Here is a 12,858-nt window from a genome sequence, read left to right on the forward strand (position 1 = left end):
CGGGAGCACCCCTATTGGCTTGGCTCGCGCCCCAGGCCCCGCCCCCAATCCCACGTACTACGAGGCCCCCTGGCGGTTGGCCGGCGAAGGCTCAGCAAAGGAGACGCGTTTGGAAAGAAATTCTTTATTGAGGGCTAGAAAAAGAAGCGGGGGGGGGAGACGCAGAGGCGCACCAGGCAGCGCGTTAGTCGAAGGTGATGCGGAAGCTGCGCTCCTGCTCCTTGCGGCGGCTCTCGCAGACCTTGGTCATCTCCTCCACTTTCCTCTGCAGCAATGCTGTGGATAAATGGAGAATGGCAGCTAGCTTGGGGTGGTGGCGGTGTTCTGCCACCCTACAGATACAAACTTGCTCTTGTGGCCCCACAGGCAGAAAGGAGGCAAGTGATTGAAAAGTGCCCTCTCTCATTAGCAGAAATATGGGCACCCCAAGAGGTAAAAGAGGAAGACCAGAAAGGCACAGCTGCCAGATCAGACTGAAGGAGTGGGGGTGGGGGGGGGTTAATCCTGGGCTCAAACACCTCCAGGGCCATGACACTACACCTGGCTATAAATAGGTGGACTGCTGCTCCCTAGGAATTCAGAACCAAATACCTGAGTTCTGATCAATCCACTGCAAAGAATCCATGTGTGCATTCAGAATTTTGCAGATTTGCTGAAGCTGCAAGGGAGGGGAGAGAAAACACAAGTTTTGGTGAGGAAATGGCTCTCCTGCCTCCATGGCAACCCAAGGACAGGAGCTTCTTCCTCCCCATTTACATCAGGTTCCTCAGCAAGGGGGCAGCCAAAATGTTAGCTCCAGCAGAACTAATGATTCAAAGCACAAAATTGAAGGGGCCCCCTCGTACTCACGGGGTCACTATTGTCAGCAGGGCCTCCAGAGGTGTTCAGGTGCTCAATGATATCTTTCAGGTCTTGGGCCATGCGCTTCAGCTGGGCATCAATATTCTCTGCCAGCTTGTATCTGCAGCACAAGAGCAAATGGTTAAGGACACACGGAGGCAAAGAGCTGCGTAACAGTGCCTCTGCCTCCCACAGAACGGGCAAGGGGGTGAGAAGCAACAGAAGAGACCCAGCTGGAGGGACCATGACATTCAACCTGGAGCAAAAGGGCCTTTAGCTTCAGGATGTCAACACCAACGCCCGCTTTGCTGAAGCCTTCAACATTCCCACTACTAAGACTATCAGCCATGCAGGTACAAAGATAGCCAGGGAAATGAATGAAGCCTGAAAAACGGGCCCCTTTTTGAGCCCCTTGTTTAGTCAACAGGAGTGCTGATTTAGCATAAGCTTATCAAGCACTGAGGAGCTGAGGATTTGGCAGCACAAGCCAATTGCCGGCCATCAACACACCAGTCAGTCAATAGGAAGGCACCGTATAAATACGAAGCATAAAGTATCCCAAAGCATGTATTCCAGGAGAGAGAAATTTCCAGAGGATGGGCTCCAGCACAAGACTACCTCTGGTTCCAGTGACCAACCCGGACTGGATTCCTACTGTCATTCAAAAGAGACCAAGGCGAGGGCACGATGCCAGCCAACTGGTCCCTCCAGGAGAGGCGAGAGAGCCCGCCTTCAGGGATGCTCACGTCTTTTCCCGCTCCTCATCTGCATGTTGCAAGTAGATCGTTCCACTCTGCTCCTTCACAGATTCCTCCAATGGGATCAACAAGTCTTCCAGCTCCTTTTGCTGAGACAAAATGAAGTCCAGCTCTTGATCCAACCTAGAAGGGAAGGGAGGAAGGGAAGGGAAGGAACAGCATACTAAAGTGCTTTAGAAGGGGAGAGTGCTGCATAGGCTGTTCAGGCCATTCAGAATTCCCGGTAAGGATGCCATTAACAAGTGTGCACACTTACACATCCACACAGAGGCTGCACACTGACTCAGATTTCTGATACCCCTCACAAAATCTGCAGGCCAGAAGTAGGGCACAGTCACATGGTTCTTGATGCTGCTTGACTCCAAGAGCAAGCAACGGGGACAACACTTGCTTCTGTGCTACCTGAGGCATTCGCTAGATCGAAGGCCAGTGCCAGGCAAAGCTGGCCTCAAGAGATTGGAAATCTTGCATGCTTCAAAGGGCTTGGACAAAAGAGAGCTTCATGGGGCCCAAAACCCTGCTGCTTGGCCTCTTGCAGATTGTATCCCCTTTCTCCTAAAGTAGCCATTAGGGACAGCCCTCCCCTTTGCTCCTAAGAAGCAGGGGAACCAAAGCCAATTCTAGTCTAAGGCCCAGTCCCTTACCTCTTTTGATCCAGCTTCACTTTCTCTACTTCTCTGTGTAAGGTTGTGATCTGCGTTGACAGAGAAACAGAGATGTTGTTTCTTTGACAGAATCTGCCTTTTTGAACACCAGAGGTAGGCAGCCCCCCCTCTACCTTTTCTCCATTTTCAACCAATGTCCTGTCCCAGGCATTGACCTGGGTGGCCTGCTGAAGGAAGTGCTTCTCCTGGTCCTCCAGTTCCAGGCTCCATTTGTTAATCAGGCTCTCCAGCTGGGCATAAGTCATCACAGGGGGAGTCCTGGACAGAAGATGGAAAATCCCAGCCCACCATCAGTCTGTTTGCAGGGTACCTGGTGCTCCCATCACAACGGGAGCTCTCTCCAAACAACTTACATGCCAGTTGTGGTGGTTGCAGTGGAGGTGGAAGCAGCCACGCCTGTTGTGGCAAGGGGTTTCAGGTTCAAAAGGAATCCTGCAGCAGGTACAGAAACAGCCCCTGGAGAGAAAGTTCCTGACATCAGACTGTGGAGGGCAGCGGCCGCTGAAGTGGGCACACAGTTGTAACCAACAGCAGGGTGTGCCTCTAGGAAAGGCAAAACTTTGATTCCCACCACCAAGCCTAAAAGCCACTATGGGCCCAGGGATGTTTCCCATTCTTGATCCTGCTTTGCCTGGGCCTCTAGCCCCTACGTGTCCTTTGGGCAGAAGAGCAGGGAAGGCTCTGCTCTGGGGGCCCTGGACTCAGCACCACCCAGGGCTGAGGAGCCAAGACTGGTTTTGCCCTGCAGCACCAGCAGCAGCCCTTCTCTCCTATTGATGATTTCACCCTGAACCTGGTTTCTTTTTGTAAACTGACTTGAAAAGGAAGCCGTGAGCATATACACAATATGCCCCCAAAGGAGTGCAAACCAGATGGTCAAACCTGCCAAAAGGCCATTTTAAAGAGCCTCAGTATACAAAAGGACACCTCTTTCCTTCAGCAGATCCTCACCAGCTGTGGGGAGGGTAGCAGTTGCTGTTGTGGTCACTCCAGGCATTTTTGAGCCAAATCCCAAGGTCCCAACAGGAGCTGCCCCTGTCGAGGAGGTACCCACTGCAGAAGAAAGTGACAAATGTTCCTAAGTGGCCAAGAATTTTTTTTTAAAAAAGCTGAATTACACATTGAAAAATGCTACAATCATTTGTGTCAGAGAAAAACAGGCAAAGTATACAAAATTCTGACCCGAAGGGAGATAAAGTTCCCAAACCATCCAAACGTCTAACCATCCTATGGTCTCGGTTGAGCAAAGGCTGTAAAGAGACCTGGTCCTGCCCCCTCAGCCATCTTACCTGAAAGGCTAATGGCAGTGCAGGCAGCTGGAGCTGAGGAGCCTGCTACACATGCAAATGGTGTGGGTCCTGATAAGCCGAGGAGAGAAGAACCTATAGTGGCAGGTGCCCCCGAAGTGGCAGTGGTACCTGTGGAAAAGGATAAGCAGAAGACACCTGCTGAAGTTTCAATGTTCCCTGGGTGAGAACAAAACAAACGGCTTCTAGACAGGCACAATTTTCTGTGGTCTCTTAGGCCAAACACTATTTCATGCTATCTATCTAGAGACATGGACAAAATGAGTGCAATTTTACCAATAAACCAAACACAGCAGACATTCTTCAACTTCCTCTTCAGTTGTTACAAGGGAATCTAGCACAATTAACCAGTGGAACAGCTTGCCGTCAGAAGTTGTAGGTGCTTCATCACTGGAGATTTTTAAGAAGAGACTGGACAGTCGCTTGTCTGAAATGGTATAGTCTCCTGCTTGAGCAGGGGGCTGGACTAGAAGACCTCCAAGGTCCCTTCCTGTTCTATTCTGATTGAATTACTATGGTGCTACAGTGAAAGATTCCAAATAGGGGAATCTTTGATATGGGACACGGACACATACACACAAAAAAAGAAGGCTTATAAAAGAACTGTTGAAATTGAGAAATGAGAATTGTTGGAAAAGTGCATGTAAGAAAAAATGATTTTTCAGACACACATTTGCCAAATAAATTATTCCAGGAAAAGATCACCACTCTGTGGTGCACTGGGCAGAGCACACCTGGAATAGTTCACCAAAATACAAGCAGCATTCTGGGGAACTAGATACAGCATAGGGAAAAGCAACAAAAATAGTAAAAGACTTTGAGGCTAAACCTGAAATACAGCAATTGAAAGAACTCAGTATATTTAACTCAAAGAAGGCAACAGCCTTCCAATACTTGAAAATCTGCCACAGGGCAAAGATTTATTTTCCATAGCACCTGAACGTGTTCCATCAGGGGAGGTTTTCAAGAAAAAAACTGAAGCAAACTGTGTGCCCTGGGCAGGGGGCGGAATTCCAAGACGCCCAAGGGATTCTACGAAGCATAAAGAACAAAAACAGGCAAGATCATAAAAACAGCAGGACAACATGCAGACTATGATGCTGAAAGGGGTTAACCCAGGGGTCTTCAGACTTGGCCCTTTTATGACTTGTGGACTTCAACTCTCAGAATTCCTCAGCCAGGAATGCTGGCTGAGGAATTTTGGGAGTTGAAGTCCACACGTCATAAAAGGGACAATTTTGAAGACCCCTGGGTTAAACGATAGGAAATAGTATCTAATCAGGATATTTTTTAAAAGCAGCAATGAAGCAGGCGATTTAGCCAGGTGAGCAAGCTCCAGCACAGTTCTTCAGTACCCAAGCCCAAAACATACCTCCAGGTTTAGCCCCAAAGGACAAGGCTGTGGTGGTGGTGGAAGTGACAGCTGCTGGAGCCAACACTCCAAAGCCAGAACCTGCAACAAGAAGAGAAGACAGGAAGCAAAGGGGCATTCCTGCCTCAATGTCCCCGCATGTTTCCAGGAGGGCCACCATGCAGTGCCGTGTTTCTTCCTTTTGAAACAAAGGGGCCTCTTCAAGATCAGTCTTATCAGCCCCCACCCAGGCACTTCCCTTTCCCATGGCCTCATATGGAGACACACCAGCAGGCCTCGCACAGGCAGCAAGCCACTAGTCTTGCACAACCCGGTTCAAGGCTCGACCCTCCCGGACCTCTCACCGGTAGACGCTGTCCCGAGGCTGAAGGCTGGGGCTGCCTGCGATGTAGCTGCTGTGCTCACAGCGGCGTTGGTGGAGGCCGGAGCAACTCCGAAGGTCGGGCCGGTAGGCGCCGTTTGAGCCGGGGCGCTGCCCAGCGAGCCGAGGCTGAAATTCGGAGCCCCCGTCTGGGCCGCCCCGCCAAAGCTGAAGCCTCCCGCGGCGGCGGCGGCAGGTGGAGCTGGTTGTGGCGTCGTCGTGGCTGAGCCAAACACGAACCCCGCGGGTGTCGCCGCTGCCCCCGCCGCCGCCGCCTGGGTGCCCGGCACGCTGCTGCTCGCGCCGGAGCCGGCCAGTCCGCCGCTACTACCCAGCCCGAAACCGCCGGTCGCGGCGGGGGCCGTCGTGGCGCCCGAGCCCCCCAAGCTCAGCTTGGGCGCGTTGCCCCTGGAGGATAAAGAAGGGGCGCTGGGATGGCTTCCCCGGCGAGGGCACCGCCGTCCCGCTCAAGGGCCACGACCCGCCAACGCCCGGACGAAGGAGCCCCTCTCACCCCAGCGTGAAAACGCCCGCCGCGGGAGAAGCCGCCGCGCACGAGGCCGGGGGCATCCCGAAGCTGAATGCGGAGGCCTGCGTGGAGGCGGCGGGCGTCACGAAGGAGAAGAGCCCGGCGGCGGGCGCGGCGCTCCCAGCATTCGGGGCCGGGGAGCCGAAGCCGAAAGACCCGCCTGTGCCCCCGCCCGCCGAGATGGCCGAGGAGAAGGAGAAGCCCGCGGGGGCCGCGCTGGTGCCGCTGCCTCCTGCCGTCTTGGGCGTCCCGAAGTTGAAGCCGCCGCCGCCGCCGCCGCCGCCCGCACCGAGGCCGAACTGACTCATGGCGCGACCCTGCCCGAGCAGCCTCGCCGCCGCGCGCGCTCCGATGACGATCACGCAGCGCGCCGGAAGCCGCGCCGTTGCCTGGCAACCCGGGAGGGACGCGGGGGAAGAGAGGGTCCATGGCGGCGCCCGCTCCCCTTTCGGCAGACTCGCTGCTGGCGCTGGCCGAGCTGCTCTCCTCGGGCTCCGGGAACGGCGACAGCGCGGACGCGGTGGGGGCCGTGACGGGGCGGGGGCCGTGGCGGGCGATGGGGCGTCCCGGCCTGTCTTCCTGAACCCGCCGCCTTCTCTCCGCAGGCGCTGGGCCCCGCGGGCGACCGCTCCGGGCCGGGAAGTATCGGCCCCCCGAAGGCCGGCGGTGCCTCGGGTGAATCGGCGGGGGCGGGAGGAAGGGAGCGAGGGCCCGCTTGTCCTCAGCCAGCCCGTCGGCTCCCGGAGGCCGCGGAAGCGCCGCTCAGAGCCCCGTCTCTTCCCGCAGCCGTCCCGCTGCCGCCCGAGGAAGGCAAGGCCATCTGGAGCGCCGAGGAGGTGGCCGAAGGGAGCACGGGCGACGCTTCGTGGGACCCCCGGGACCAGCCGGAGTACGTCCTGGCGGCCCCTTCCCCTCGGGGTCCCCGCGCCGCAGGTGGAGAAACGGCCGTCCTGCGAAGGGCTCCCTCTGCGCCCCCTCAGTCGATGACCCCCCTGAACGAACCCGGGGAAAGAAAGTCAGCGGGCCTCAGCTCGATCAAAACCGGGGCTGGGGTGGGGGGCAGACCCAACTAGAACAGAATTTCCCACTGATTTGCTGCTCTGCCAGCTTTTTCTATTGGTTTCAGAGTTGCTATAATTTCTCTGTGTGAGGAAGAAACATCCTCTAGTCTAGACGATCTGAGAAAGGATGCTCTCTGAAGCATGCACTGAAACTCCAGCCACCTGACTCCCAGTTCTTTACAGATATGAGATTGTGTTCAAGCAGCAGGTGAGGGCTGAGGATCTGTTCCTAGGCATGAGCAGAAAGGACCCCTCCACTGCCTGCTGCGAGGACATGCTGGTAAGAAACAAAGTGGTAGTTCCTCTTGGCAATGTTTCTCTGGGCGGTCCTTCCAGCCTTTTCACACCAAAAGCTACACAACATTATTGGAGTTGTGAATTTCAAAATTGGCAACTTTTCTTTCTCTGCACACATTATATTATAAAGCATCTAACCTAACATTTCATATATCTGAGATGTACTGCTGTGCATAAATATAGGATATCCATAAGCCTCCCTTTTCCTTGTCAAAGGATGCCCCCAGCTTTGACAGAGGTTGTACAATGATTCCAGAACCTCTAACATTGTTCTGTTGTTTGAAACAGAAAAGCAACAGCGTAACACATCTAGCATGTATCCCTTCCTATTGAAAATAAGACTGGATGCACAAAGGATTCATTTAACATACTTAATCTCTTTTCCTCACTTTTTGTTTTTCCAATTTCAGATTAAAATTAAACTGCCAGACACAAAAGCTTCAGACATTACCCTTGATATACAAGAAAAGCTCCTTGATTTTCGGAGTCCCCAGAAGTAAGCTGAATAATTTATTTTTGTGAGAATATTCTTATATTGCCTTTAGAAAGTAACATTCCAATAATATTTGAGATGCCTCGGCTGTGAGGAGCAAGCAGGAGCAGGCTGTGATAGGTCTGACATGCTACAAGCATATGGAACAGTGGCCATAGGAATTTCTTATTGGGAAAGTCTCTGAGCTTTATATGCCTCCTCTCTCTGATCCCCTCTTCTGGCGTTTACCTTTCTGCTGCTTGCTGCAAATACTGGGGGAGCAGGGTGAGTCCATTTTGGATATAGCAGTCTCCCCACTCTTCATGCCTTCCTCAATTTCAGCTTGGAATGGTCTGTTTTCCAGGCGGCTCCTTTTGCATCTACCTCATCCAGTGGACACCACCAATGGGAGAGCCCGTTTTCTGTCTGAACAGGCTACACTGGAAGTCACTTTGAGGATGAAACGAGAATTGGATTTTATCAACTTTGCATGAAGAGAAAGAAGAATCAGCCGCTCAGAGGCCCAGGGGAGATTTTCTAGTGAGGTAATTGAGAGAAGAAGAAGATCCTACCACCTGTTCCAAAGAACTACTGAAGTGACCAACAGGCCTTCGTGCCAGCATCAGGATACCTTGAGGTCTGGCTGCCCTATCCTCTTGAATTCTGACACAGAAATATTTCTAGGAGGCCTCTGGCTTCTCCACTTTCATTAATTGTTGCTTCCTTGGGGGGGGGGGGTGTTTCCATTCCTCCAACATTGGGATCAGCATGTGGGGGACAACAGATGCAAAGTGGGATCATAATGTCTGAGCTGCTGACTGCTCTGACCTTTGTGCCATTTATAGATAATAAAACTCCTGCTCTTTTTTGTTTGTGCCCGCTTCCATCCTTTGCAGAAGCTCTGCCCTGGCCAGCACAGCAGGGGCTTCCTTTACATGGATGCCTACCTGCTTCCTGGGCTGTTTGCAATGGATCAGGGAACTAAACAAGCTCAGGCTTGTTCCAAGAGAAGCTGGCCTCTCTAATCCAACAATGGAACTGGGGTTTGGTGAAGAATAAGCACAGTCTTCCACGACATAAAGTCAGCATTTAGCACAACAATGTTTCCATCAGGAGGGCCCAAGTTATAAGCAAACATGCAACTTGAAAAGCACACAGGAGAAGAAGCTCCTGCTCATGTGGTTTGCAGCAGAGGGAGATGATGTGGGCAAATGAGAGCTTGTTCATGGCCTCTTCAATGGAGTGGGACAACTTGCAAGACATCTGTCATCTCCCAGTAACCAATTAAGCCCTACTTCCTGTTGGTTCTACTTAAATGATAGTGTTCGTTTAATCAGAGGAGCCCAAGGAGACAAACTCGGGCCAGATAAAAACAGATGAAGACAGTAAAAAGCAGGGTGAAGTTAAGTCAGCAGGAGGACATCGTTAATGTTGACCAACTTTGAGGCAGGGCATGGAGGGGAATGTGACAAATTGGTGCCCTACCTCTTTTGGAAATGCATGTCAAATCCCTGCAGCCACAAGAAAAGTTATTCAGGGATCTTCCGGTGGCTCCGTGGCGCCGGAGACAGCCTTCCCGGGCTGCCCGCAGCTCAGCTGTGTGATTTTTCGCCCGAAACAGCGCCGATCAGCTGTTCGGGCGAATTTGAAGCCCCCTCCTCGGGAGAAGAGGAGGGGGTGAGCCCCCAGGTGGGGGTTGAGTTCTCCGGGGCCGCCTGAGCTTGGAGCTTGGGCGGCTGAAGGATTGAACTCCCCCGTAGCCTGGGCTGCTCCCAGCTGGCTAGCGTCTCTGCTCCGGACTTTATGGAGCAGAGCCAGGCGTCTGCGACCATCCCTGCTTGAAGGAGAGACTATGAAAGGAAAAGAGCAGGCAGAGCAGTACAAGAGGGAAAGATGAAGAGATGAAGAAGATTATTTTATTTTACTCTCAAGCTTGATGGACTTTGCTTAAAACTTAAAGTGAAAGTGCGTCACAATTGTAAGTAAAAGATGGCGGCTAAACCTCCCCCTAGAACTTTTCGGAGTGCTGGAAATTCTCCGGTGCAACAACAATCATTACTGCAGGCGTTGCATTCTCCTGATGTATTGACTTCGAAGGATCTTGAAAGACATACCCAGTTAATTCTGGAGTCAATGGGTGCTAAATTTGCACAGATGGAGGAGAAATTGGAGAAATTGGAGCAGAGAATGGAAGAAAGGATGGAACAGAAACTTAGAGAGATGAAGGCAGACATTTTGTCCTCAGTGCATAAAGTTGCTAAATGTGTGGAGGTGCTGGATGACCAAGTGCAAGACTTGACTCAAAAGAATGCTATATTAGAAGCAAAAGTTTTGGAAATTGAAGATTTAAAAGACAAAATGGATAGTGAACAGAGTCTGGCCCAATTTTACCAGATGCAGTTTGCTGTGAGAATTAGAGGCCTAAAAGAGAATATTAAGGAAGATTTAAAGCAGCTGGTTTCTGAGGCTTTTGAGGGGGTATTGAATCATCCAGCATCTGAAATAAAACAAGGTATGGACAAAGTGTTTCGTGTGAATTCGTGGATTGCTAAACAGAGAAAGTTGCCTAGAGATGTGGTGGTTTATTTTGTAAAAAGGGAAGTTAGAGATGAAGTTATACAAGCTGCCTATGATACCAAAGTTGTGATTGCTGGTCAAGAAGTTTTGGTTCTAAAAGAAATTCCTCCAAAGATTTTAAAGAGAAGGAAGGATTTTATTTTTCTTGTGCAAGAGCTCAAGCAAAGGGATATAAGGTTCAGATGGGAGATCCCAGCTGGGCTGAGCTTCATGTATGATGGCAAAAGGTACTGTTTGGGTAATGTGAAGCAAGCGCATGACTTTTACAACAATGTTTTAAATGTAACCCCATCAACACTTCTGGAAGCTGCAGAGGGATCTGGAGAAGGAGAACATCAAGAGGATGAAGATGGACTGATAGACGAGAAGGGTACAGGAGGAGTTCAAGCTGCAACTCTTTTGGATGATATTAGAGAACAGAGGGTGACGCGTGCTGCCTTAAAACGCTCAAAAAAGACAAAAAAATAAGACCAGCAGAAATCTATGGAACTTCCACAATATACTTATAGACAAGTGGTAGTTGTGTTTTTAAAAGTTTTGGGATGATATGTATGGTAACAGAATCTTTAATTTGGAATTAATGGACAATTTATTACAGAGGAAGAGGAAGAAAGTTTTGTGGGTTAATGCGGGTTAATTTGTGTAAGAACTATCTATTATAGTCTATTTTGGCTAGAGAGGTTAATAGGGATAGGTGTTTGTGATGTGTAAATGAGAATATGTTTAGGTAATAGGGAAATGTGGAAGAACATAGATGGGAATGATGCTAGTTTTCTTTTATTTTAGTTTTTTATATATATTTAGTATTGTTAAGGATTGGTTTACTTTATATAAGCTAGAGAGTGATGGATTTTAGAGTTTATAATTGTTAGTATATGATTGTTTATGATTGCTTTTTAGATATATACCTTGTATTTTGCTCTGGGAAGTCGGAGGGGGGGGAGGGGGGGAGGAGGGGAAGTAGAGGGGGGGAGGCAGGGGAGGGAGGAGGGAGAGGGGGAGGGGGGGAGATAGGGGGGAGGGAGGGAGGGGAGGAGGGAGGGGGAAGGGGGGTTTCTTAAAGGAAAATTGTATTTTTTAAAACTTTTCAATAAGAAAAGTTATTCAGCACAGCACCAAGAAGCATTGTCAGGACAGTGAGAACTTGGATTGGCCCTGCTGAATGAGATGGAGAGAGAAGGACATGCCTTTGCACTATAGCAGGATTAGGCTCCCAAATCCATCCAGCACCTAAATCCTATTCTGTGTGTTACATCCTGGACCAAAAGGAGCTTCTCAGAGATGGTGACAACAGGAAACTAAGGCAGAGGACTAATCCTTCAGCAAATATTTGCTCAGCTCCAGGTCCAAGCACCCATTTTTCCAAGGAAAATTTTTCTTACCCAGTTTTCTCTTGGGACACTGGTTGGACTGATTGAAGAGGAGGTCTGTGTCTGCTCCAGAACCTGGAAACGGGCACCCCTCAGCAGCGACCACCCACATACTTGGGGCATGTTCCCCAACCAGCACCCTCCCTCCCTCTCTCTTCCCCTCCCCCCCAACTTGGCTATTGAAATTAAGGGTGGCTTCCCCTCAGCCCCACTCTTGATCACGAAGCCCAAAGCCTCAATCTGAAACCCAGGAAGAGGGGCCGGGGAGCACGGGAGATGCGCATTTTCCCATCAAGGCTGAACTTAAAATCTACAATGCCGCTTTTTTAGAATGTCGCGCCAAAACCCTTTTCTGGGGGGGGGGGGGGGAGGAAAACAACCCTTCAGGCAGGGCTCCTGCTGCTGCCGCCACCGCTGCGCCGCAAAGCCCCTGCACAGCAGAGGCGCCATCCACAGGGCCAGAGGTTGGATGGCTTTTCTGCCGGTGACGTTAGCTCGCTGCCACCTGACAGGCGAAGTAGAGGCGAAGGGCCCTCTTTATCGCCAGGGCCTCCTGGAAGGGATCTTGCCGCTCCCGTTCCCCTTCGGCGCTCTCCCCGGGGGCAGATTTTAAATTCTGCCCCACCGGAACTGGGCAGCGAAGAGCGAGCGTCCCGAGCAAGACGGGAAGCGGAGGCGGCGGTGGCATTCGGGGCAGGGGATTCGGCTGGTGCGAAGCGCCTCGAGGAAGAGCCGGGGGGGGCTCTTGACGCCGCCGTCTCCCGCGCGCTCCCCTCCCTCCCCGCGCGTGTCCGTCCACCCGCCGCCCTGGCCGCCTAGGCCCGCTGGCGTTCCGGGAAGCCTCGCCCCCCCCCCCGCCATCGCCGTCCTGTCCGAAGCGCCGCCGCCGCGAGCGAAGGCCGAGCATGGAGCGGCCAAAGGCGGGCATCCAACGCCCTGTCGCAACCTCTCCGCCGTCCCAGTAGAGCCGCAGCGGCGGGAGCGAGTGCCAGGTAGGCCCCGAGGTTCCCTCTCTCTCTCTCCGTACCTCTGCCAGTCCTCGCGGAGGAGGGCTGCTTGGGGCCTTCGGGGGAGAGGGCGGGCGTCGCGGTGCGATGCTTGGGCTCGAGGGAGCCGCCGCCGCACCACGCCCCCTTTGCGGGCGGCCCTGCCCCTCCGACTGCGGTCAGTCCCCGGGAAGCCCTCCCGCAGGCCGCCGCGAGCTCTCCGCACAGCTCTCCGTGGCCGCGCCGTTCCGTGAAGCGCAGGC

The 12,858-nt window shown here is 52.3% G+C and overlaps 2 protein-coding genes across 3 annotated transcripts; one reads left to right on the top strand and one right to left on the bottom strand.

Moving 5' to 3' along the window:
- Positions 1–108: 108 nt before the first annotated feature.
- NUP62CL (nucleoporin 62 C-terminal like) lies at positions 109–6,183 on the bottom strand. 2 transcript variants are annotated; one of them, XM_083372099.1, is made up of 13 exons: positions 5,818–6,183; positions 5,287–5,711; positions 4,943–5,023; positions 4,507–4,602; positions 3,553–3,681; positions 3,215–3,316; positions 2,617–2,719; positions 2,377–2,521; positions 2,243–2,292; positions 1,587–1,721; positions 850–961; positions 592–658; positions 109–276 (listed from the first exon to the last, which is right to left on the bottom strand). In XM_083372099.1, exons 1-13 carry the CDS (start codon positions 6,138–6,140, stop codon positions 185–187), a joined length of 1,860 nt encoding a protein of 619 aa, XP_083228225.1. In that variant the 5' UTR covers positions 6,141–6,183; the 3' UTR covers positions 109–184. The 2 variants fall into 2 exon arrangements, with proteins under 2 accessions (XP_083228225.1, XP_083228226.1); XM_083372100.1 differs by lacking the exon at positions 4,507–4,602 and having other exon boundaries at positions 5,818–6,182.
- Positions 6,184–6,210: 27 nt separating this feature from the next.
- Positions 6,211–8,735, top strand: DNAAF6 (dynein axonemal assembly factor 6). The gene is made up of 5 exons (XM_083372146.1): positions 6,211–6,352; positions 6,438–6,721; positions 7,077–7,173; positions 7,601–7,686; positions 8,027–8,735. Exons 1-5 carry the CDS (start codon positions 6,260–6,262, stop codon positions 8,154–8,156), a joined length of 690 nt encoding a protein of 229 aa, XP_083228272.1. The 5' UTR covers positions 6,211–6,259; the 3' UTR covers positions 8,157–8,735.
- Positions 8,736–12,858: the final 4,123 nt, after the last annotated feature.

Source organism: Vipera ursinii (genome assembly GCF_947247035.1).
Source record: "Vipera ursinii genome assembly, chromosome: 12".
NCBI classification, from domain to species: Eukaryota; Metazoa; Chordata; class Lepidosauria; order Squamata; family Viperidae; genus Vipera; species Vipera ursinii.

Coding starts and splice junctions, on each gene's coding strand:
- DNAAF6 (XM_083372146.1), top strand. CDS start 6,260: ATGGCGGCGCCCGCTCCCCTTTCGGCAGACTCGCTGCTGGCGCTGGCC. Junction 6,722..7,076: donor GACCCCCGGGACCAGCCGGA/GTACGTCCTGGC, acceptor AGTTCTTTACAG/ATATGAGATTGTGTTCAAGC. Junction 7,174..7,600: donor CCTGCTGCGAGGACATGCTG/GTAAGAAACAAA, acceptor TTCCAATTTCAG/ATTAAAATTAAACTGCCAGA.
- NUP62CL (XM_083372099.1), bottom strand. CDS start 6,140: ATGAGTCAGTTCGGCCTCGGTGCGGGCGGCGGCGGCGGCGGCGGCGGC. Junction 3,317..3,552: donor CACTGCCATTAGCCTTTCAG/GTAAGATGGCTG, acceptor TTTCTTCTGCAG/TGGGTACCTCCTCGACAGGG. Junction 277..591: donor GTGGATTGATCAGAACTCAG/GTATTTGGTTCT, acceptor ATTTATCCACAG/CATTGCTGCAGAGGAAAGTG.